General features: G+C 37.7%; 1 protein-coding gene across 1 annotated transcript in view; it reads left to right on the plus strand.

Moving 5' to 3' along the window:
* The window catches only part of LOC149784687 (uncharacterized), a 54,117-nt gene extending 31,693 nt beyond the window's left edge, over positions 1-22,424 (plus strand). Inside the window, exon 3 of the mRNA XM_089933034.1 lies at positions 19,708-22,424. Within this exon, the coding sequence (XP_089789160.1) occupies positions 19,708-20,558 (851 nt within the window). The 3' untranslated portion in view covers positions 20,559-22,424. The remainder of the gene's footprint in view (positions 1-19,707) is intronic.
* Positions 22,425-23,217: the final 793 nt, after the last annotated feature.

The raw sequence follows: 23,217 nt of genomic DNA on the forward strand, positions 1-23,217 counted from the left end.
TGATATCTCCTGTTTGTTGCAGTTGGCTATTAGTGAAAATGAAGCCACACAAGTTTCGGTTGGTTATTTTGTGCAAAAATGGGGTCTTTATGATAAAATTGAGTCCACCTGAGGTACCCGCTCGCGACGAGTTGTTGTTGTTGTTGTAGGGTTTAACGCCATTTTTCAGCACACGATAGGCTCTACATGGCGGCCAGTATTAATGATGGAGGAAGAACCCGGGAAAACCCCCGGAAAGAACCACCGACCCACGAGAAGCTACTGGCAAGCTTTCTCACATACCCACGTTGACTGAATCCGAGACTCGAACACAAGAAGACAGAGGTGAGATGGCAGTGATCCGTAACGGAGAACGCTTTAGACCACTCGGCCACTCGGGGCCCCGCGACCAGTTGTCAGAAAGCATTCAAACTGTTCAGGGAAAATAAAGATAGGAAATTCTTTGTCTAGCCCATGAAGCAATTCGATAGTAAAGAATGAGTCACTAAATACTGATAATATGATTTTGAATCAATTGTATTGGCCGAAAATTAAAGGTAATGTTTCTAAATAATGTTAAATTTGTCACTAGTCAAATAATAGGAAAAAATATTTTAAAAGCTCATCTGTAAGAACCAAATAATTACCATAAGGTGTGTACCCACAATATTTCCAAAGGTGATTAATTTGAGAACTATTACAATTAAAACTATTTATACAACTGTTGGCGTTCCCAGATTTGCCCAGAGTGATCGATGGTACAATTTTATATTTGGAGTGTTGAAACATAGCGTATGATTGGTTAATTCTTCTTCCTATTACTCTGTATGTAAAGAACATTTGGAAAAATGCATCAAATTCTGAAGAATATGATCTGGATATGTTGCTGTGAGAGTGAAAAGGATTCCGATGATGGTGTTCATTTGATGTTCTCTGCTGTTACAGAATCAGTTGAAGAACAACTGGGTTGTTTTCTCGCAGACAGCAGCAGGGAAGTTGTACAGACCAGTGGTTCCAGACCAAATAAGCCTTCCTACGAGAACATTTCCCGTAGAAGCCTCAGTTTTCAAAAATAAGCCTTCCTACGAAAATTAATTTGCGTAAATTCACTCCCGACTGCAATTTTTTGTGTGCAAAATCGATGATTCCGGACAAGGATTTTAGGGGGGGGGGGGAAATTTTATTCTGGTGTCGATGAAGTTTGCAAAGTTTGGCTGCAAGCCTCATGAATAAATTTGATCAAGACCGATTCGATATCTACTACGCGGATCATGAAGATTAATCGTGATAAAACCATGCGGTATTGCCTGAGCGCGACTGAAGAAATTTTTAAATTTGTTTATGTCCATATCGCCGTTGCACCAAGTCTGATGAATATTTCTTAGCGTGTGAGTATCGACGCCATTGAACACCGATAAGATATTACAATTGTCCCTAATTACCTTTGGAATTTGCGTATATCGCTGCGTCACGTAAATCACATCGGTGTTCTTGTGTCGGCCACGCGAAAATATCCTAGCCGGATTAGTTTGCTTATCCAGCATTACATCATCGAAAACAACAAGATTATTAACATCGCCATCTAAATTTTCCACGGATGGGGTTTCATTGATGTCTGTGATGAATTCTATCGTGCCTTCGTCGGTATTGTCGCTAAATTCCTTTAGTACTTGATAACAACGCTGATCATCAACTGACGGTGCAACCAAATACAACTTATCCCATTTTAGCCATCGCATTATCAAATTTAGCAACAACTGCGTCTTTCCAGAACCAGACGGGCCAATAATTATCATCCTTATCGAATTTGGTAACGCCGCGTTGTGTTTCACCTGCTCACGTTTCTTCGTGGCCGAAAAATCAATTACATTCATGTTACTAGAATATTATGGATCTATATTGTGTTAAGTGTCGCACTCACACAGCTACGATAAATCCAATCGAAATTGTCACACGCAATAACAGAAACGCAATTGCAGGAGAATGCGAAGTTTGTAAGACACGCAAATTCAAATTTGTAAAAAAAAAAAATAGAAGAACCGGAGGAGACATTACCGCCTCCATGAAAAATCTACCTGGGCTGCCTTGGGCAAAATATCCCGGAGAAAAACATCTGCCAGGATACAATTACTGCGGACCCGGCACGAGGCTTGATATAAGACTCAATGATAATAATCAACCAAATCCCGGCGAAGATCCAGTAAACGCCATCGATAACGCGTGTTACTATCACGATCTTGCGTATCGCAGCGGGGATTTACAACAAAGACATCTCGCTGATATTAGGCTAATTCATGCACTAAACGCGATTCCTGACAAAAGTTTCAAAGAAAAATTGGCAACTTGGTTGATAAAAGGCGCGATGAAAGGTAAATTAGTACTCGGCGCTGGTAAATAATAATGGAGCAGATATATTATTCTCCGCGAGGATTCTGGCGAGGAAAATCAGCAATTGCCAAACTCGCTAAAGCCGCTAAAGTAAAACAATCCACCGCTGAATCGTGGCTATCGAAACAGGCAGTCTGGCAAATTTATCTTCCTCCACCTAAGAAAATATTATATGCGAGTTTCTCTGTCAGCGTCCCTAATGAAGTCCATCAGGCTGATTTAATGTTTCTTCCTTACGATACCGTCGACGGAGTCACATACAAGTATGTGTTGACGGTTGTTGATATCGCTAGCAGATACAAGGAAGCAGAACCGTTATCGAATAAAACAGCAACGGAGATCGCTAAGGCGTTTAGCGAAATTTATTTACGATCCCCGTTGACCTGGCCGAAGCTTCTCCAGGTTGATCCAGGTCGAGAATTTCTTGGCGCGGTTACTTCACTGATGAAAAAGAATAATGTTAAAATCCGTCGCGGTATTGCAGGTGTTCATCACAATCAAGCTATCGTTGAGAGATTCAACAAAACGCTTGCAGAACGATTATTCGGATACCAGTACGCGCGTGAATTTATTCAAGATAATCGATCTCATGATTGGGTAACAAGATTACCTCACGTGATTAACGCACTAAATAACGAGACAACGAGAACAATAGCAATGAAACCTGCAATTGCAATTACAAAAACAAATATACCCCTAAAGCGAGATTCCGCAATTCCACCTGTGCTAGGTAACGTCACGGTCCGGTATTTATATAAAGAAGGCGAGGCCGAAGGAGGAAGAAAAAGAGCAACTGATCCAAATTGGAGCGTTACAACACATAAAATATCCACCGTAACAAGATCGTCAGGGAGACCAGCAATTTATTTCCTAGATTCACTAGCGCCACAACGCGGATTTACCAAGGAGGAATTACAAATAATACCGAAAGATACTCAACTACCGCCAGCGTCATTAATGTGAAACCGAATTCTACCTAACTGAGATAATTTTCTTACTCTTGACACGGCCAGATACACTAAATTTGACCAGGAAATTCTATCATCGATGATCCAAACTTGGCCATCCACGGTTAATCCCTGCGATGAATGTATCGTTGTTGCGTAGCCTAGTTTCCATGGTGATCTTTCTGCGTTTATCGCGTCATTGACAAGATTAATATCAACGAGAATAATATCATTCAAGACTAAGATCTTTTCCTCTCCACATGGTAAAGTAACACTGATATTTTGTTTTCTGGTATCAGCGGGCCTGTAACACAACGGCACCTGCAATGTTGGAAATTTCTCGCAATGAAGCTTGAATAACATTTCCTGAATAACATCACGAACAATTTTCCTACTAGCAACAATCAGATGATCGGGACGCCACAAATTAAGAAAAATATCCATCGGAGTCTCGTCGATTATTCTTCTCATCACATCGCATTGAATTTTATTCGGTTGTAATCGAATTATTTTCTTAAATTCAGTCAGTAAAATATCATCGGATCTATAATCGGCGTCGATTTCCTCATAATAGTCAACAAAGTTCCTGAGCCATTCGTGAGGAGATTCACCATCAATCGGATCAGGTTGGCCATGATCTCCGCACATTATCACGGCTGTATTTTTCTCCTCCAGCCAGATCAGGAAAGATTTTAATACAACTAAATTTACTGTGCAAATTTCATCAAATATTATAATTCTGTTGATATATTTATTTCCCATGCGAGCCGAATCCCATAATCCACCGCTGTATTTGAAATAACTGTGATAAGTACTAGAATCAACGCCGCGTTGCCTTATTTCTCGCGCTAATCTGTGAGTTGGAGTCAACACTATCATATCAGATTTCGCAAATAAATTTATCGCTCGTGTTGTTTTACCACTACCACCAGGACCATTCATGTAAACGAATTTGTTACGTGAAATCGGGTCAAATGCGGATGCAGCCGTCGATATTTCCTCAAATTTATCTCGATGAAATTTATCGCAATCTTCAACATCAGCGTCCTCACAATAATCTAGGATATCCTCGTTTTTTATCCTCCAAGTGCCCCAAGAGCCATCGGAGATTAAATTATCCAGCCTATACTGATATTTCTTATCGATATAAAACGAGTCCGTTGCGACCCTTACCGCGATATCAGAAAATTTATTTATCATCGACAGTAAATTTATACTCACATAAGCGAGCATCGATGATCTCAAATGCGTATACTGCGCTGATTCTCCGTCGAGATAGCTAATTACGGTACCCAACTTTACTCCGTCAATAATAATATTTTCTCTGTTGCAGAATATTCCTCGCGATACCGTATCGGCAATAATAAAATCCATTTCGGCATCGTTGATAAACAACCTAGCGTGTCGGTGTTTATGATCAACGGATCCTCCTTGAGTAAATTTACCAATTATTTTTCTTCCAATATCCTTCGCGTTTTCACAGTCCGTCGGTAGCCACACCTTAGTTTGTTTTCTGTATGATATAATTGCCTCGCTAACCGTCAACGATATTAACATTGACGAATCCAGCATATACCTCAATAACACTATAGGGACCCATCTGCGTTGAGAGAAATGCCGACCAAACCAAATATAACAAATTTTATGTAAATTTTCAGCAAACTCGAATGAAGTGACACAAGCGAATCCGGTCATGACAAAATCAGGTAACGGTCCGTTAATTGCTACCCTTGTCATCTCGCTGGTGGGATGGCCAAATTTAGCAAAATAATCCGCACAATCGCCATATCCGAGGAAACTTCCAGGATAACACGCGCTCATGTCAACGGATATCATGTCTTCGAAATAATACTTGGTATTCCATAATCCGCCATGGCCGTATTCGATACAGCTAAGTTGAATATCAGCGAGGTATTCGTTCCTTGTAGGTTTCCACGAATTTCTCTCTCTGGCAGCGTGAGCAGCAACAGATGGAACAGTAAAGCAGTTCGTTAATAACTGATCGGGATTTGACGAATATTTCACCGCGATATTTTTCATAGATTCATGTAATTTTTCATCTCGATAAATATCTCCTCGCGGCAATATAAACTGATCGTATTTTTCTTCACTCGAGAATAACCAAACCGATATTGGATCAGATGCGGCTAATATTTTGATATATCGGAACATGGCATCGGAATTATCCTTTGCATCATCAACAGGATAAAATTTAACAACACGATCCCGCGGGAATATCATTACCGACTGCGACCACGCATGTGAATTATGATCAATAATCTCGATTGGTACTCCTCGAGATCTATACGGCGACGAATATAATATTTCTCCCGATAGCGTTTTCACGGTAATAGGAAATTTAAGTTTCTTGCTCAACACAGCAACATCGTCAATCGATGCGCCATCAACAACTGTCTTCGCCCACGCGTTAATTTTATCCAACCTCAACTGAGTCAGACCAGATCCACGACGAGCGTTTTTCATATGCTCGATAACGCGCTCGGCAACGCAATTTATCATCGGTGATTCTTTCATCGCAGGTAGATTTTTCATGTCAGGATTATTATTTAGCCGATAAATTCCATAAACAACAGCGCTAGATGGATACGCCCTGGCATAATAAGGACCGTCAATTCCCAATAATAATCCTGGCTTCGAATTTTTATCAAGAACGACGTTTTTCTTACCGCCACGTATTGGATCTCGTTTATCGCGAATAATCCAAGTGTCGTCAGGCATTTGTGCAATAAATTTTATTCCAAAGATAAATCGCTCCTCGGAATGCGAGTTTTTTATATGCTCGATTATCTTCTTGGCCCGTTCCAGATTCATCGTAGCATCAACAGCGTTAGTTTTCCATGTCGACCAAACATGAATCCCCCCATCATCGAAAAATTCTTTTTTGGCACGATCAACCTCAGGTATAATATATTCTGCCTCATCAAGATCAAATGTATCCATTATTATATTTTAGACAAATATTTAAATTATAATATGCAGTGCAAATGGATACCAATCGGATCAACAAAATCATGCGACAAATCCTGCAGAGGTGATTATTGTGGCGCTCACATATATGCGATTCGACGAGGCAGTAAAGGACCACAGCGGTGTTTAGTTTGCCAAGTTGGCACTCGAGGAAAGACTCGATTGTGTTTATCCTGTGGAGGGAAAAATTATCGAGAATTGCTCAGATATTACAAAAAAAGATCCTCGTCGGTGATAACATGCGAAGAAGATTATATTAATCGATTCAAGGCAAATTATGATTTAGACAGATAATTATTATATAATGGAAATGAAATCAACGATTCCTGCAATGAAAATCACACACGAGTATAGATCGCATCCTACGATCGAGGGTTACGAAGCATCATCCGATGGTACCGTCAGACATATCAGAACGAAGAAAAATGTTGGTAATGTTAGTAATACTGGTTATTTGATATGTAACTTCAGTAATGGTGGAAAGAGAAGATCCACAAATTACGCCCTTCATCGGTTTGTATTCGAGTGTTTCCGCGGACTCATCAAGAATAATTTGGTCATTGACCATATCGACGGAAACAAACTCAATAATAAACTATCCAATCTACGCGCGGTAACTCCGAGTGAAAATTGTATATATGGTAATACTGGCAAACATCCGAAATATGCCAGGGCGGTCAAATCGATAAATCAGGAAACGGGCGAGGAGATGATATTCGAATCGATGACTGCAGCTGCGAAATATTATGAAATTAATTCACGCTCGGTGAAATTCGCGGCAGAAGGAAAAATCAATGCGACATTTTCCTACAATCTCGGCACTTGGATCAAATTTTCTTATATACCAATAATATTCGATTCGGAAAGCGACGAAGAATAATTGAATATTACAAAATTAATATAACATGGACGAAGAAAATATAAATAACATCATCGAAGCTATCGATGACCTGAAGAAAAAAATAAATCTTCCATCAGAGTTGGACACGAGTAAAATCCGATCCGAATTCGAAACAATCATTCAAGGAAAACTCGAATACAAATACACGCTACCATCCGAATACAAATTAATAAAAAAGATCCAAATCGCGATGTATCAATCGCTTGCAACAGTCAGCGATGATCAAATTGAGGATTTTGTTAAATTATCTACGCTAGTGGAAAAAGCTAGATTGATTTTATCCGACGAATATGAATCAAGAAAAATTACAAGTTCACGCATCAGACAGTTGAAAAAACTTGTCGATGAGAGCAAGGCCAAGGAAATATCTTCCTGAAGAAATTCCACAAAAAAAAACAAAAATTAAAAAAATCTTCCAATTTTAAAATTTTCCCTGGATTTTATTTATTTTTTTTGGCCCATTTTTCCATGGCAGATAGATTCGAAGAATCTCACGATTTTACCAGTAGATTGATACTAACAGTTTCCCCTCGGATATCAAGCAAATTTCCTTTCTGATCCGTCAATTTGAAATTTATCCTTGACAACAATCGATTATGACATCGCAGATAAAACGGATTCACCGGCTCCTTTATTATCAAATAACCCGGAGATGCGCTAGGTGAAAACGAATACAAGATGAATCCCTGTTGTGCCTGATTTGACTCTGATGAATCAACATTGTAGCTGCCCTCGACAACATCCGCGTGAAGATAAATCGCGATAACTTCCGTTATATTAACGATACCTGGCGAGATATGCCGACCTTGCCCGGCGGGATCATTATCGTGTTTGAGAATCGATTCTGATTGTATTTTTTTAGTCCACGCAGCATGTAACTTCGGAAATAAATCATCGATGGTATCAGTGACGGATTTTCTCATTTTATCAACATCATAATCGGGAAATTTGAAATTTGGTAGCGTTTCCTCGGTTAATCCAAATACTCTCATGAATTTTTGTTTTTCTCCTGAATTTCTGATCAACTCGAATTTGCTAATAGGAAGAACATAATCGGCAATTGATATATCGTCGACTATCGCCTGAATAAACATACCATGATAATATTCAACATCATTCGCGAGTTGATTTAAAATCTTCACGCGTTTGATAATTTCGCTACATGAGCCTGATTTATTTAAGATGCATTCATGAAAGGATTCCCGCAATAAATTTAATTGTATTGTATGATCTTGAATAAATTCGTCGAGGGTTCTTCTTACCAAGATACCATCTATGGGGGCTATTATCCTGTAAATGTGGGTAGCGTCGAAGATTTTCACACCGGGGGGAATTTTAGGAAGAGGCAACCACGAGAGAATTCTTTCGTTAATAAAAGTAAAAGCGAATATTACCAGGTTAATTTTGTGGTTGTTTATGAGGTTGATGGCGCTATCAATCAGAGGTTTGTGTTTGATATCTCCATACCATCCTTCGTCGGTGGTAAAATCTTCTTTTTTTGGTTCCGGTAGTTCTGGAGGAGCTTCCTCGTACCAACCTGGAATAATAAAATCTGATTTTTTTGGTTTTGCTAGAGGTGCGATTTCAGGCCAACCTAATATGGTCCTAATCGATGATTGGTAAATATCTACCATGTACGGCGATTTCACCTCTATCATCGATGACAGTGTTGGTTCATGCGCAGATATTTTTATTCCCGGAGTAGCATCGCCGGTTATATTTGATATTCTGGTGGTAAATTCCTTATCCAGCTGATCAATTTCGTAACTGCCTGTTGGTATACCGACATATATCCAATCGGGAGTTCCATCGGGTTTGGTTTTGTTGGCAAAAACAAGCGAATTATTCGATGATAATTTACCGAATGATTTCGATCTAACATTAGGCCAGCTGTTGTAGACACGCAATTGTGTTAACGCAATTTCTTTGACGCTGATTGGTGTTGAAAAATTAATGCTAAATTCTGGATTGGTTGAGCTTAACGATATTAGTGTTGTTGTCGGCGGTGTCGTGTTTGTCACGATCTGGGCTAGTTCGGACATTATTAATATTCATTTGTTCAATCTCGGAGTAAATACTGATCATTGCCGAAAATTCTGGATCGGAGATAACGCCATCGTTGAGACTCTCGGAAAGCAGCGATGATAATTTCGAATACGCGTCGTTGACCTTGGATAGTTTATTCTTGTACAATGATAATTTCTCACTCGTACACGAGGATATCTTTTTCGCTACGATATTGAGAACACCTGCGATTGTCGTTGTTGACGAGATTATTATCGTTGCTACGATCGGCGCTATCGTTGTTACCGCGGATAAAATTATTCCAGCACCAGCGACTATCGCGGATACCGTGTACACGGCGACGTCAATGATAACTAATCTACGCTGGTATTTTTTTATTTTTATCTGATACTCGTCGAGTAGTTTTTTTAGCGAATCCTGCCATGATCGCGCCTGATTGTAACGGTAGTCAGATGCGGTCATTTATTAGTATCTTACGATAACAATTACGGATTCTGCGTATATTCGGATAAAAATTCGAAAAATATAGAATAATACACTGGTCCCATGTCGGTTCTATCTGGCGGTTCTAGCACAAATGTGGAATCGTAATCTGCGGACATAATGTAATTAAAATTTTCATAGAAAGTGCCACGTGAGGTTTTTATTTTAAATTTTATCGGAGCTTGAAGAAATATTCGATATACTCCAGTAATTGGCGGGGTAAATTTAAATATGTTATTCTCGGGTGTCCATGCGCCCTTTTGTGTCTCTACCATAAATGGCACACGGCATTGTAGATTTTTTGTTTCTACCTCCGCTGGTATCGAAATACGCGATAATCTTCCAAGATTCAGTGGTGATATTTTTGTGTTGATATCGTTAATTTTTGTAGATGAGTCGAGAAGATCCTCGTTGATTTTTTTATTTTCTCCTCTGTCGATTCACGCATCGCGTTAAACCCCTTAGTAAATTCGGGAACAACAAGTTCGCTGAGTTTATTAATTTCCTTGTTGATATCGTCGATTGTTGCTCTCTGACCCATCGCGGTATTTATTTTGGTAATTTCCTCGTTGATGGATTTTACTCTCTCGATGAGATCGCTGTGTGATGTTCTATCGGCTTTTTGAAATATTAATGCACGTGCCGATTCAATCTCTCTGTTGATTTGGGCAATATCTTCGTTTATTTTTCTTGTTTTCTCGATGAGATCGCTGTGTGATGTTCTATCGATTTTCTGACCCATCGCGGTATTTATTTTGGTAATTTCCTCGTTGATGGATTTTACTTTCTCGCTGAGATCGTTATGTGATGTTCTATCGGCTTTTTGAAATATTAATGCACGTGCCGATTCAATCTCTCTGTTGATTTGGGCAATATCTTCGTTTATTTTTCTTGTTTTCTCGATGAGATCGCTGTGTGTAGTTGAGGAAGTTTCGATGAATTCTTTATATCCTCGTCGAGTTTTTTATTGAGATTTTTTGATGTATCGTCTAGTTTTTTAAGATCGTTAGTTAGCTTGGTAAATCTTTTTATCATTCTGTCCTGAAGATCGTCGTGTAATGCTTTATCGGCCTTTAGAAGCATCGCCGCTGATAGCTCTTTGTCGGATTTTTCTACATCCGCGATATTAGCCTTTAGTGGCAATACCGCTAATAGATCGGTAATATCAGCAATAGATTTTAATACCATCTCCGATTGACGAGTAAACTGACTAATATGATCATTATATTCGTCTCGCTTGATTATATCAGTTATTTTGACGTTGCTGGTGTGTAATCGCCCTTCGGTATTTTGAAAAACAGCAACTTCGCCAGGGTCCACCTCTGACAGTGATAGGAGATTCTTAATATCGCTCTTGGTTGCGAACTTTGATAGATCGACGTCAGTCACTTCTGCCTTTTCCTTCCTGTAGATAAATCTACCGTAAATATCAACCATGATATTTATCTACGGCGTATTCAAATACAATTTTGTGATACGGACCGGATGATTTTGAAATTGCATCGAGGACGTTAATTGATTCAGGGCCGCATATCGGTGGATCCGCTAATGTCTGCGTTGGAAGTGTCGAATACCAAACCGGAAGTTTCAGCGAAGACACATAGTTGATAAATTCATTTGGCGGTGCTAATCCATACGAATCAAAGTAAATAACTTCGCGAGGATTAATCGCGTATGCAACCCAGTGCGTGCCAGGGCCGGTATTTTTATCGAGATTTATTATTCCTGTCTCGGTAGGGTTTGGTTTTTCTGGTAGTTGATCCCGCATAAATACGCCTCTGAAAAATTTTATTATTTTTTTTCTTTGCTTCGCTAAGTAAATCTAAATTTGAATAGGCCGTGCTAATCTTAGACCGGATCCGTATGGGGGGCGTCTTAGATAAAGGCCGGATCCTTTTTGTTGTTTTTGCAACAGGAGAGAGAGGACGGGAAGTAACCCTCCCTTTTTTTTACCGTATCGTCCTCCCACCACTTTTTCTCCTAATTTGGAACCTATGCCCGAGAGCGCGCCTAATCCTAATGTCTTTCCAATAATCGGAAGGGCCATTTTTATCAGAGGAAGAAAAGGAAGAAATCCGCCTGTTTTGACCATATCTCTGATGGCGCCTATGGAGAGACTCACATGAACGCCAGAATTTGCTGATTTGGCCTTGGTAAATCGTTCACGTTGACCTCTAGTTAGCGATAGTTTGTTAGGCCCACCGTGAATTTGATCATTTTTCAAGGTTAATTTCATACCGCATCGCTTTGATATCGCTGTTTGGAGTTTTTTCATCTGACCTGGGGTCAGAGTTACGCTGACGTGTTCGTATGGCATATTAATAATCGCTTAATCTAAATTTGGAATTTATCACATATTCTCGACAGGAGCATCGATGACTCGCATTCTACCACTGATGCCTTCCAGGATCATTGTTCTATCGCTGAGGATCACCGCGATGGCTCTTGCTGCTCCGGCTGTGTTAATTCTGGCCTTGAAATGAATATCAACAACGGATTGTTTTACCAAATCGAGATGCTCCAAGGAAAAGTAATAGATGGGATAAAGTTTATTAAAATCCAACTGTGATATTTGCAATCCGGTATCGATATTTTGATCGCGGCCCATGAAACTTAACAATCGATGATACGCGCGGGCAGTCGAATAGTTGTCAAAATCAATCGATATTTCCTCCGATGGTTCTTGTTGACCGTTTATTCTCAGTGATACATTTGTTGCATCGAAATTATCAAATATCATGTGACTGCGATTTTGATTATATCTATCTGTGCTTTGAAGGGCAACAAAGATATGTCTAGGTGCCGAAGCGCCTTGTTGTGACGCAATTCTCCAGGTAAATATTCCGTTAATATTAACATCGCAGGAGTCGGTCATCGTTGTCAACCAGGACATGACGGATTTTCCGCCTTGATTCATGAATGATAATAATTTTTCTTCCTCGAGCATCGATGGAACTATCGCTGGCATCCATAAGGTAAATTTGTTTAGGATTACCTTGCCTGCATCACCAGGATCTCGCCAGATGGCTTTGTCACTGCCAGCAGCGTCTCGAACGAAAGTTATCGTGTGTTTTGCTCCGTAGATAACTTTCCTGAAGTGCCTGCAAAATCCAAAAATGTGAGATAGCGGAATTGCACAGGAAAATCTTCGTTCAACTCCCTTTAACATAGCTCTTCTCGTGGCAAATCCAAGGTTGTAATCGGGATTGGGGCCGAGTACTACATCGACGTTGGTGGCGGCGGCATTACCAGCGAGATTTTGCGGTCTGCCCATAACATACGGGGAATGGTCCGAGTCATTGGAATTATCCTTGGCGAACATCATACTAGGACCGGCTGACCTGGTAAAATCATCCGAGTATCAACGTTGTCCGTAATTGATTCGATCTCTCTTCCGTCGATCATGTAAGTGACGCTCTTGAATAATGCCATGATGCCGTTGTTGACAAACCCAACACTATAATCTGCATCGTAGTTGGTATTATCTTCCTTTACAATTCTCCCAACAACCTCGATATATGCCTCAGATGGAAGAAAATATCTTGTTGTATCGTGAACTTGAATTTCCAAGCGATTATTTGTATTTGGTTCAACTGCATCGTACGAGAAATACTGGAAATCTCGCACGGATGTGTCTCTGCCTACAGGCTCGTCCATGTCGAACACTTCATTTGACACTTGTGCGAACATTTATTATTAAGAATATCATCTAAAACGAAGACCACTGCCTGAAATAAAACTTGTATTAGCAACTTCATTTGCGAGATTTGTCTTAGCAACTTCCTGCGCTATATTTGTCTTAGCAACTTCCCTTGCGAGATCATTTATTTTTTTATTTGCTGCGTCGTTTATGGCTTTACTGACTTCGGGTGGCATTTCTCTGGTGATGGGTAATTTGACGAATTGTTTTTTGCGCACTAAATTTAATATTTTACTTTTGACAGCATTGAAACCCTTGCTGGCCAAATTACCGATACCAGAAATGGCAGTCTCGCCGATTTTTCCTATTGCTTTTGACGCGAATTGTTTGATCGTGGGTCCGATTTTAGGTATTACTCGCGTAACGAGACTTCCAATGATATCACCGAATCCATTGCCGTGGATATATTTGTACACGGGCAATCTAGAGTTTACTATGCGGACCTGTTTAGGTCTGCGCTGATGTTTGTGAACAATCATGTTATTTCAATTGTGTTGTTTTAATTGATGAGTTCATCGACAAGTTTCTTGTAAATGTGAGAATTGATGATGCCACCGCGGAATAACCGCTGACAAATATCTGAGGCTTCGTTGATTACTTCGCGAGAGTTATTTCCGGCTCGTTTTCCTCCGATTAATACCTCAAGGCGAGATACATCGTTGACAACGCTGTCAGGGCAAACGGTATATCCGCTTCCTGTTTTTGGTTCTGGAGATTGCAATGGCGTTACGCGGAATACTTCGTCTGACGGCGTTGAAGATGACCCTGGTGATGTCCCTGACGACGTCGGTGGCGACGTCATTGGCGAATATGGTAATTGTTGAGGATCGCGGCTTCTAGCAGCAGGGTGCTCATCTCTCGGAACATTCCATTTTTCTTTGGGTGAAAGTTCCTGTGGTTTCCAGTTTGTCGATGTTGGTTCTGGAGGTGGGAAGCCGGCCCAAAGGGGACGCGTTGTAGGAGGACTCCTTGGATATAATGTAGGAGAAAGGGAGGGATGGTGAAGATCAAAAGAGGGGGAAGAAGGACTATCACTCTTAGATGACGAAATTGTCTTTTTCATACTCGTAAATCTGTGTTTAATAACATCTGATGAAAATTTTCCAAAATTTTCATCATTATATTTTACTGGTTTTCCTAAACCACCAAAATAAATTATCGCTAGCCAATGAATTTCTTCAATTTTATCGGCAATATCCTTATTATTCAAAAAAAATCTTTTATTTTCCGGAGAATTATCCGCAGCCATCTGAATTCTTGAACCATCGTTACTGAGTAAATACAACAAATTCTTGTTCAAATAATTATCAGCGGATATATTAGGATCAATTGCAAACGAACCATTATCCGCAGATGGTTTATATTCGCTTGGTTGAGTTACTTGTTCTTGATCACTCTGATCTTTTTTCCTTCTTGATTTTCTCTCTTTTTTCTGAGGTGGAATTTTTTCTTTTGGTCTAGCTCCTAATTCCTGTGGTTGAATATCTCCTTCCTGTGGTTGAATATCTTCCTGTGGTATTACCTTTTTTCCTCGTGTTTTAGTTTTTTCTTTCTTTTCCTGTTCTTTTCTTTCTTTCTCTTGCTGTTTTCTTTCTTCCGCCATTTGTTTATTATAATTATATCTATCGTCTGCTGCTGTTAAAAACCTCCTAAAAGATGGATCCCTTTCACTCGCCTGTGTTTTTCCCGCATAAACTCTATATAACGTACTAAACCAAATATTACGACTTCGATATCTTCCTCTTCCTATATCAGTCAAATATTCATTTCGAATACTAAACATATCTTCCACAAGTTGACCAAATTGATCTAAACTATATATCGTAGATAACGGTTGTGATATTATATTCCATCCCTCATCGGTAAAATTTTCTCTTAAATCATCGATATTAAATTTCCCTTTTTTTACTCCCGATTTTCCTACTCTAGGTTTTCCTACTCCAGGTTTTCCCTTACTACCTATTTTATAAGCAATTGCAGGCTGCCCTCCCTGTTGTGCTGCTGCTGCTGCTATTGCTAATCGCTCGGGTAATGTTCGTGATTGTTCCTCAATACCTTTCAACATGGGAAAGATTCCCTTTTTCTTAGTATCCGGATCTTTTTCGTCGCCAAATACAACTTGCTCGATTGTTCCGGTAACTGGCTTCAACCATTTCGATGATTCCTCGGCAATTCCATGTTGTACATCTTCGTAACCACGAACATTTCTCTTGAATAATTGTTTTGTCGGGATAAGCTTCTTTAATGCCGCTAATTGCTCTCGCGCTAATCTGGCAGAATGAGGCTCTCCAACTGTACTAGCTTTCGGACTCATATTATTTTCAACTATATTGTTTTAATGCGAGGTAAAATTAGGATCAGCAGCCAAACTTTGCAAACTTCATCGACACCAGAATAAAATTTCCCCCCCCCCCCCAAAATCCTTGTCCGGAATCATCGATTTTGCACACAAAAAATTGCAGTCGGGAGTGAATTTACGCAAATTAATTTTCGTAGGAAGGCTTATTTTTGAAAACTGAGGCTTCTACGGGAAATGTTCTCGTAGGAAGGCTTATTTGGTCTGGAACCACTGGTCTGTACAACTTCCCTGCTGCTCGCAGACTGAGGGTGTAAACGATGGAATGCAATCTGACTGTAGTAAAGTTAGCTTCACCAAGTTTTGCAACTCAGAAATATTGAACAATCCGGATCTGAAAATTTTATATCTAAAGCAGCAATATTAAATGAATGAACTAAATTAACTATTATGTGAGAATGAGTACTTGTTTCCTAAGGTTCCAAAAAGAACAATTTAAAATCTATCATAACGTTCATACAGTGGAATCTACACCTGCGAAACTGCGTTCTGGCTGGATGAATCCCCTCGAAAAGTAATATGTGAATGAAAAATATTAATAATTACTCCAGAATGCTTTAATAGAACCATGTTAATGTAATTGCAGTTTACCATGTATTATTGTGACTAAGGCATACGATACATTTCCCACGTGTGCTCACTATAGAAAAGCCAACAGTGTCACCAAAATGGCATCATTTCAAATGCGAAGGATAGATGGTTGCGTCGCGAAAATTGGAAATGCGAAATATATCGCCAAGTTTGACCTTTTAAATGAATCCTGGGAAATTCCACTCACGGAAAGAGGAAAAGGAATGGGGACTAGTGGTCAGTTATCTGCCACTGAAAATTTATCGGAGGCACCACCGCTACTGGTCCAGCAATTGATATACAAGTGTACATTCCAAAGTATGCTTAGGCATTGATCATGGAATCAATGTTTTGTTTAATAATGATTCATCAGTTAAGAGAAGAAATAATGGAAAGAAATGCGAGGGGTTCGATACAAAAGAATGAGCGAGTTGAAAGGTTTGTGTGTTAAAATGCGTCTCATTGCATATATTACACGATGTCATTACAGAAAGCAAAATTGGGAATTTTCTAGAAAAGGGTAACATACAGAGTTATTTTACGATCCTAACGTGTTTCCGTGGTCGAGCGCACTAATAATTATACCACGGCCAACGGCTTAGCTTGTAATGAAAGTGTAATTTTATCTATGTAAAGTGAAATATGAAAGATTTAAATCTTAATTTTACTCTTCGGACATGTGTATGTGTCTCATTTACTTCGATCAGACCTCTAATTTAAGCCGCCTGAATAATAACATGTAAGTGAATTTATTTTCCCATGGCGTTCCTTTTGATTTTGATTTTAATTTTTTAATTTTTCATTTTTATACGGATGCAAATTACACTGTCAATCTCTAAATCAAATATAAATCGATATAGAAACTACATATATTTATTGAGGTATTTATTTTTAAAATTCCAAATGTTTTGGATAGACGTATTATTCTTTCAATATATAATCTTTGATGACATATTTTTGTCATTTAATTATATACGGGCACGCAATAATGCGCACTTGGCATAATTAAAAGAAATTTTAACCTTACGATTCATTTTAGTAAGTTTTCTGGCGAATTATAAGGCAAAGGACTGCACAAATAGCGTTGTTTGACAAATAATTTATCTTTGTCAGAAATGTCAAGAAAGAACCTATTGAACATATATGGGCACAAGCTCGATGTGGTCGCCGTACAGAGGTAGATAGCGGACTTTGGGAATTCAGTGCAGCCCTGCGGACTTGTAGTTTCCAAAAGGTTTCCATTTCTGGCTGCACACCAGATGGTTTCTATAAATAAACCTCCCATTGTGGAAGTCAGTTGTCCATATTCGTGTAGCGATTAAGTAATTTCACCTCTCATTGCCATATTTGAAACTTAACAGTAGATTACATTTCCGTAGGAATGAAAGTAATTTATAGATGAAAACTGACTATTTTATTCAGCGTCAAGGGTAACTTAACTTGCAACGGTGCACAGAAATGTACCTCGTAAGAACAGCCAGTAACCTTCGAGCCAGGACATCAAGTACATTGACCTTTACAGGAATGAAACATTCCTAACTGAAATAGTCAAAAAGGTGAAATGTTTTTTTAGTCGCATTTCAAATCGGAGCATTTTGACGAATAGTTTCATATGCCGTATTTACTTTGAACGATGATTAATACGTATCCACTATATTCTCCACACGAATAAAAACAATTAAAACAATACAAGTTTTAATCACATTTATTTCCGGCACATTTTTTTTTTAAATCATTATTGCAAGCAAGTAATATAAGATGTACATCTGTTGGATAAATAGCATTTATGCGATATTTTAACATTACCAGTTCTAAAATTGCACAACATAAAGCAAATGAAAGTTAGTCCTGGTGACAATTTCTACTCCGTACTAGCTAAGAGATTTGCTACAGTTTTAAATGCTTTGGCTATACCTATCTTTATCTTGTACTCTTTTGCTGCTTATTGTTCTATCATTTAATTCTACCTCCACACAAGACCACGTCCTCGGCATAATTAAAGAAACTTTAAATGGATTATAAACTTACAAGATTATATAGGTCTCTACTCGATCACATGTAACAATTTGCGTTTTCTATGTTAAAAATTCCCATTACCTAATGGAAAAGAACCTTCTATAATGTTCCTGATGTTTACAAAATAAAAACCAGAACCTAGATCATGTAAAATACACTAAGGAAATTCAAAACCTGGGACTAGACACAAATAAACATATTTACTTCTATTAATAATGATAGTAATTTTAAACCCATACGCAAGGATAATAATTTAGCTATGTATTAGTTGTTTACGCAACAAAATTAAAAAAATTCAGTTCAGGTAAGGCAGAAATGAACTCAGTTCTGGACAAGGTCAAGTCCAAGAGACAATGTTAAATTACAATAGTATGTAATGAATTTTTGTTTTTTAAACCTGACAAACAATGTAGATTAAATAAACATAACAATAGAATATTATGCTAGGACGTACAAGCTAGCCACTAATAGCAACAGTCGAGTGGGTTCAAGGCAAGTAGAACATCTAAAAAATTGCGCAGATGACAACTATTTTGAATTGCATCAAGCTGTTGACTACACAATGCTTTTATTTATTTATTTATTTATTTATTTATTTACTTTTGTCTTCAAAATTAGTACCGAGGGAAAGGGATTGTGTTTCACTGAGAATCACGTACTGTCAAAACTGACCTTCCAACGTGAAAAATGCGTGTATAATTTTTATCCGGGTGCATAAACTTTTTATCCTATAAACTTCCATTCACTTATCTCCTCAAATGAATGCTTTCTTATGTTTTGTTTTATTTTCCTCTCCAGAAATAGGGAAGCTTTTGACCAGACTCGTGTGTTTGGGGGATTATTTTTTTGAATTTTTATATTAGGCAGGTGTATGTGGCATTAAAATCGTGCATACAAAAAGTCCTTGCACCGGTCAAATGACAGATTGGAATGTTTACCTCAACACCGTTTGTTCGCCGTGTTGTTTAAATTGTTCGTTCGTGTAAAGGTATAGAGCTCCGAAAAACAGCGTTGTCTAATCTTAACTTTAATTAGTTTTATCGTATACTTATGAAGAGTCTCGAGGTTAATATAACGGAGTTAATGTCCTACTGGATAGGAGAATCCTAAGATTGGAATATTTACCGCATCACTGTTTATTCGCCTTGGGGGGTTTTTTTTGTGTTTTTTTTTTAATGAGGCTACAAATAGGTCGACCTTGTTCGTTCGTGTACATATTAAGGTATAGATCTCCGAACAGCAGAAACACCTGCATTGTCTATTCTTACCCTTGATTTAATAAGTTTTATAGTATGCCAACAATGTACAGTCGAAATATTAATTGAACGGAGTTACTGAATAGCAGGATCCTAAGATTATGTGCCATCCGTAGTTCACACAAAACGTCGACCCGGAATTAGCTCTAGGTCAATGGATCTTTCAAACGAAGGATCATCCTTGTCCACTTCCTTGAAGTCCTTGATTCCAAAAGTTAGTGATAATACCTATGAGACTGAGACGAAACGTTTCAAATGTGAGTTTTGTGATAAGAAGTTTGCAGACCGTGGTAACTTAAAGAAACATATAAGAACACACACTGGCGAAAAACCATTCAAATGTGGAGTATGCGATAAGCGTTTCACTGAAAGCGGTCATCTTAAGAGGCATTTGAGAGTACATAGTGGGGAAAAACCGTACAAATGTGAAGTGTGTGGCCAAAGTTTCAACCAGTCTGGAATCCTAAAGACGCATATGACAACACATGGAGGAATCAGACCATACAAATGTGAAGTATGTTGTAAATGTTTTAGTGCAAAAGCATACTTAAAGACACACTTCAGAATTCATACAGGTGAAAAACCGTACAAATGTGAAGATTGTGGACAAACGTTTTCTGACAGTGGAAACTTGAGGCACCACAAGATAATTCATTCAGGAGACAAACAGTATAAATGTGAAGAATGTGGAAAGAAGTTTAATCATGGGGCAAATTTCAAAGAACACTTGAGAATTCATTCTGCATATAAACCGTATATATGTAAACATTGTAATAAAATGTTTAAACACAGTGGTACTCTTAAAGGCCACATGAGAGTACATTCTGGAGAAAAACCATTCAGATGTGAATTTTGCGATCAAGTCTTTAGACAGAGGGGAACTATGAAAAGGCATCTACAGAAGCAACATCAGTTGAAAACATTGAAAACGAAATTAAAGAAAAAATAAGAGGATCAGAAACATGAGCAGTAACATTGCTGATAGTTCAGATTTCAGTTGACACTGTTGGACAATTTGTGGATCTGATTGCATCTATTCATAATATAGAGGAATCAATAATTTAGTTTATATTATAGGCACTTACTGATAGTTTTTTAGATCGAGACAAAAGAAAATATAATTCTAAGATATTGTGATTAAACAGTTCAGAAATAGATCTAACAATAGTATTCAGTCTTATTATTCAGTTTAAAACAGTTCTTAAGGAAAACATAAATCATGACCTGAGATCTTGGAAACACTTAATCACGCATATTTAGACACCAGTTTCATTTATTTGTGTCATAGAAAATCACTGAGGTGGGAATCCTCCATATGCATGTGATAAGTGTGCGGCTTCAGCCATCTGCTTTGTGGGAAAATGTATTGATCAATTAGCTGTGCAGATATTTACAATGAAAGAATTCAGTGGCTGAAAGACCCCTTTGATGTACATGTTGTCATTATAAGAGTACATCACAAGAACAGGATGCAATAGCTGGACGGCAAGTTCAAAGGCTTTGTCTGTTGTCCGTGGGGACAAATGTACTAATGTTTTCAGTGATTGAATTCAGAGGTAGAAAGACCCAGAGATGTACATGTGGTAATTTATAAGAGTACATCAAAATAAAAACTTTAGCTGCCATTATTGTGAAATTTTATAAAGTATGAATAATTAAAAGAATTTAAAAACTTTAATTTGCAGCAATATAATCTGGTTACCTGGTTAAAATTTGTTGCAAGGTAGTGTGTGTTATTATCTTTAGAGTCATATGGCCAAAATAACTCAGAAAATTGTCTACATGAAAATAATGTATTAGTTAAATGCAAATATGAATACTGAGAAATTCAAATAATGGAACATACATATGTAAATATGTATTTATGTTTGTATATATAAATATATATAGAGAGAGAGCAAGATTGCATTTCTTGCTGTGCATCCACTTCTCCATATAGGGGGTTTCACGGTTAGTATCTCCCCTTGAAAACACCAGAGGGCATCTTGGTGCAACTCACTTCCTGATAGTTCAGTCAATTAAGTTGGCAGATGTAGATCAAGAAAATGACACATTATGCAAGCAGGATTGATATCTCACTATCTTAAAAATAAATTCTATCAATATTTGATCAATTATTTTTACATCTTTTAATTTTTTCTCACTAACTTGCACTGCTCCCAGCTTTCAAATAAATGTTTTCTGACCATTTCATAACTTAATCAACTTTCCATTACTACCTTATGCTCCAGTTTGTATTATTTGATTGTGCGAAAGTGTATTGCTGCGTAAAGAGTTACTGCAATTTATCTTGCTTGAAGAATAATAAAAATGTTTATTTTTTACAGCCTCAGTCATAGCAGTTAATGGAGATTGAACAACGAGAAAACAATTCTAACTTCTTAAGGTTTTTTTTTATTATTGATTTAAACTGTTGCTTTTCTATGAATGTTCATGATATTTTTTAAGAAATAACAGTTTTTTCAAAATGCACAAATGTCAACCACGCTTGCACAGACAGGCACATGTACAAGTCTACTTGGTGATTATTTTAATTTTATTTCCTTGAACGGTTGGAAATTTTAGAGTATAAAATTTGGAGAAATATCGATGTTAGACACACTATGCATTTGTAGGACATTTGTGGCTCTCACCTATCTGCCTGTATGTCTGTATGCATGTCTGTCTTCTTTCATCTGGTGCATGGGTATGTATATCCTCGAATGAATGTGTGTTCGCATACGTATATTACATAAACATACTTCTGGTTAAAAACGAGTATAAAATGATGCTAAGATAGAAAGAGTGACTGATAAATAAAGACAACAAAAATGAATATTTTTGAGTATCCATTTATTATTGACTTGTAGAGCATGTTCTTACAAGCAGTCTCTTTTTTTAAATCATACTGTGTGCAATTTTACATCTGGTCACGTGGATTAATATCAATTTAAAAGGCGAACCAAAGTAATAGGACGGAATCTGTAAAATAATTGGATCTTTAAAACTTACATATTTGATGCAAGATAAGTTCAACAGAATTAAATTAATTTTAAGATGGCTGTTCTAGATGAATTTGCTGGTGGCAATCAGAAATGTTGTCTAAAGACCCCAGCAAATTTCAGAATTATTACATGTCAGCATAAGCAAAGAAAAAATCATGCTGAAAGTTATTGCATGTACTGTCCGATACTTGATGTTTCAAAAGTCAAAAAGAAAATGAAACAAAAAAAATAGTCATTGGGATGTTATTTAATCTGAATATTGTACGATATTAACACCCAAATATGAATAAATATTCCGTCAGCATTAATTACACGCATTTATCGTTATGATAGCTAATGTAATTATTGCTTTGTTAAGTTCTTCTGAATACACTAAAAGACTGTTTCATTTTTAAAAAATCTTTTCTGGTTTAAATGTTTAGCTAAGGTATCAAATTCGTGTTATAATTTTCTTATCGAACTTGCGTTATCACTTTCTTAACTTGTGTTATAAATAAACTATTGGCCTTGCAAAAGTAACTGAGAAAGAAGGATATATAAACATATAATATGCAAAATGACAATTGTTAAGATCATTTTTGTTAAAGTTATATAACCAAAAATGTGCAATAAATGCTTAAAATC

The sequence above is a fragment of the Sinohyriopsis cumingii genome, chromosome 14 (assembly GCF_028554795.1).
Source record: "Sinohyriopsis cumingii isolate HCF-2022 chromosome 14, ASM2855479v2, whole genome shotgun sequence".
NCBI lineage: Eukaryota > Metazoa > Mollusca > Bivalvia > Unionida > Unionidae > Sinohyriopsis > Sinohyriopsis cumingii.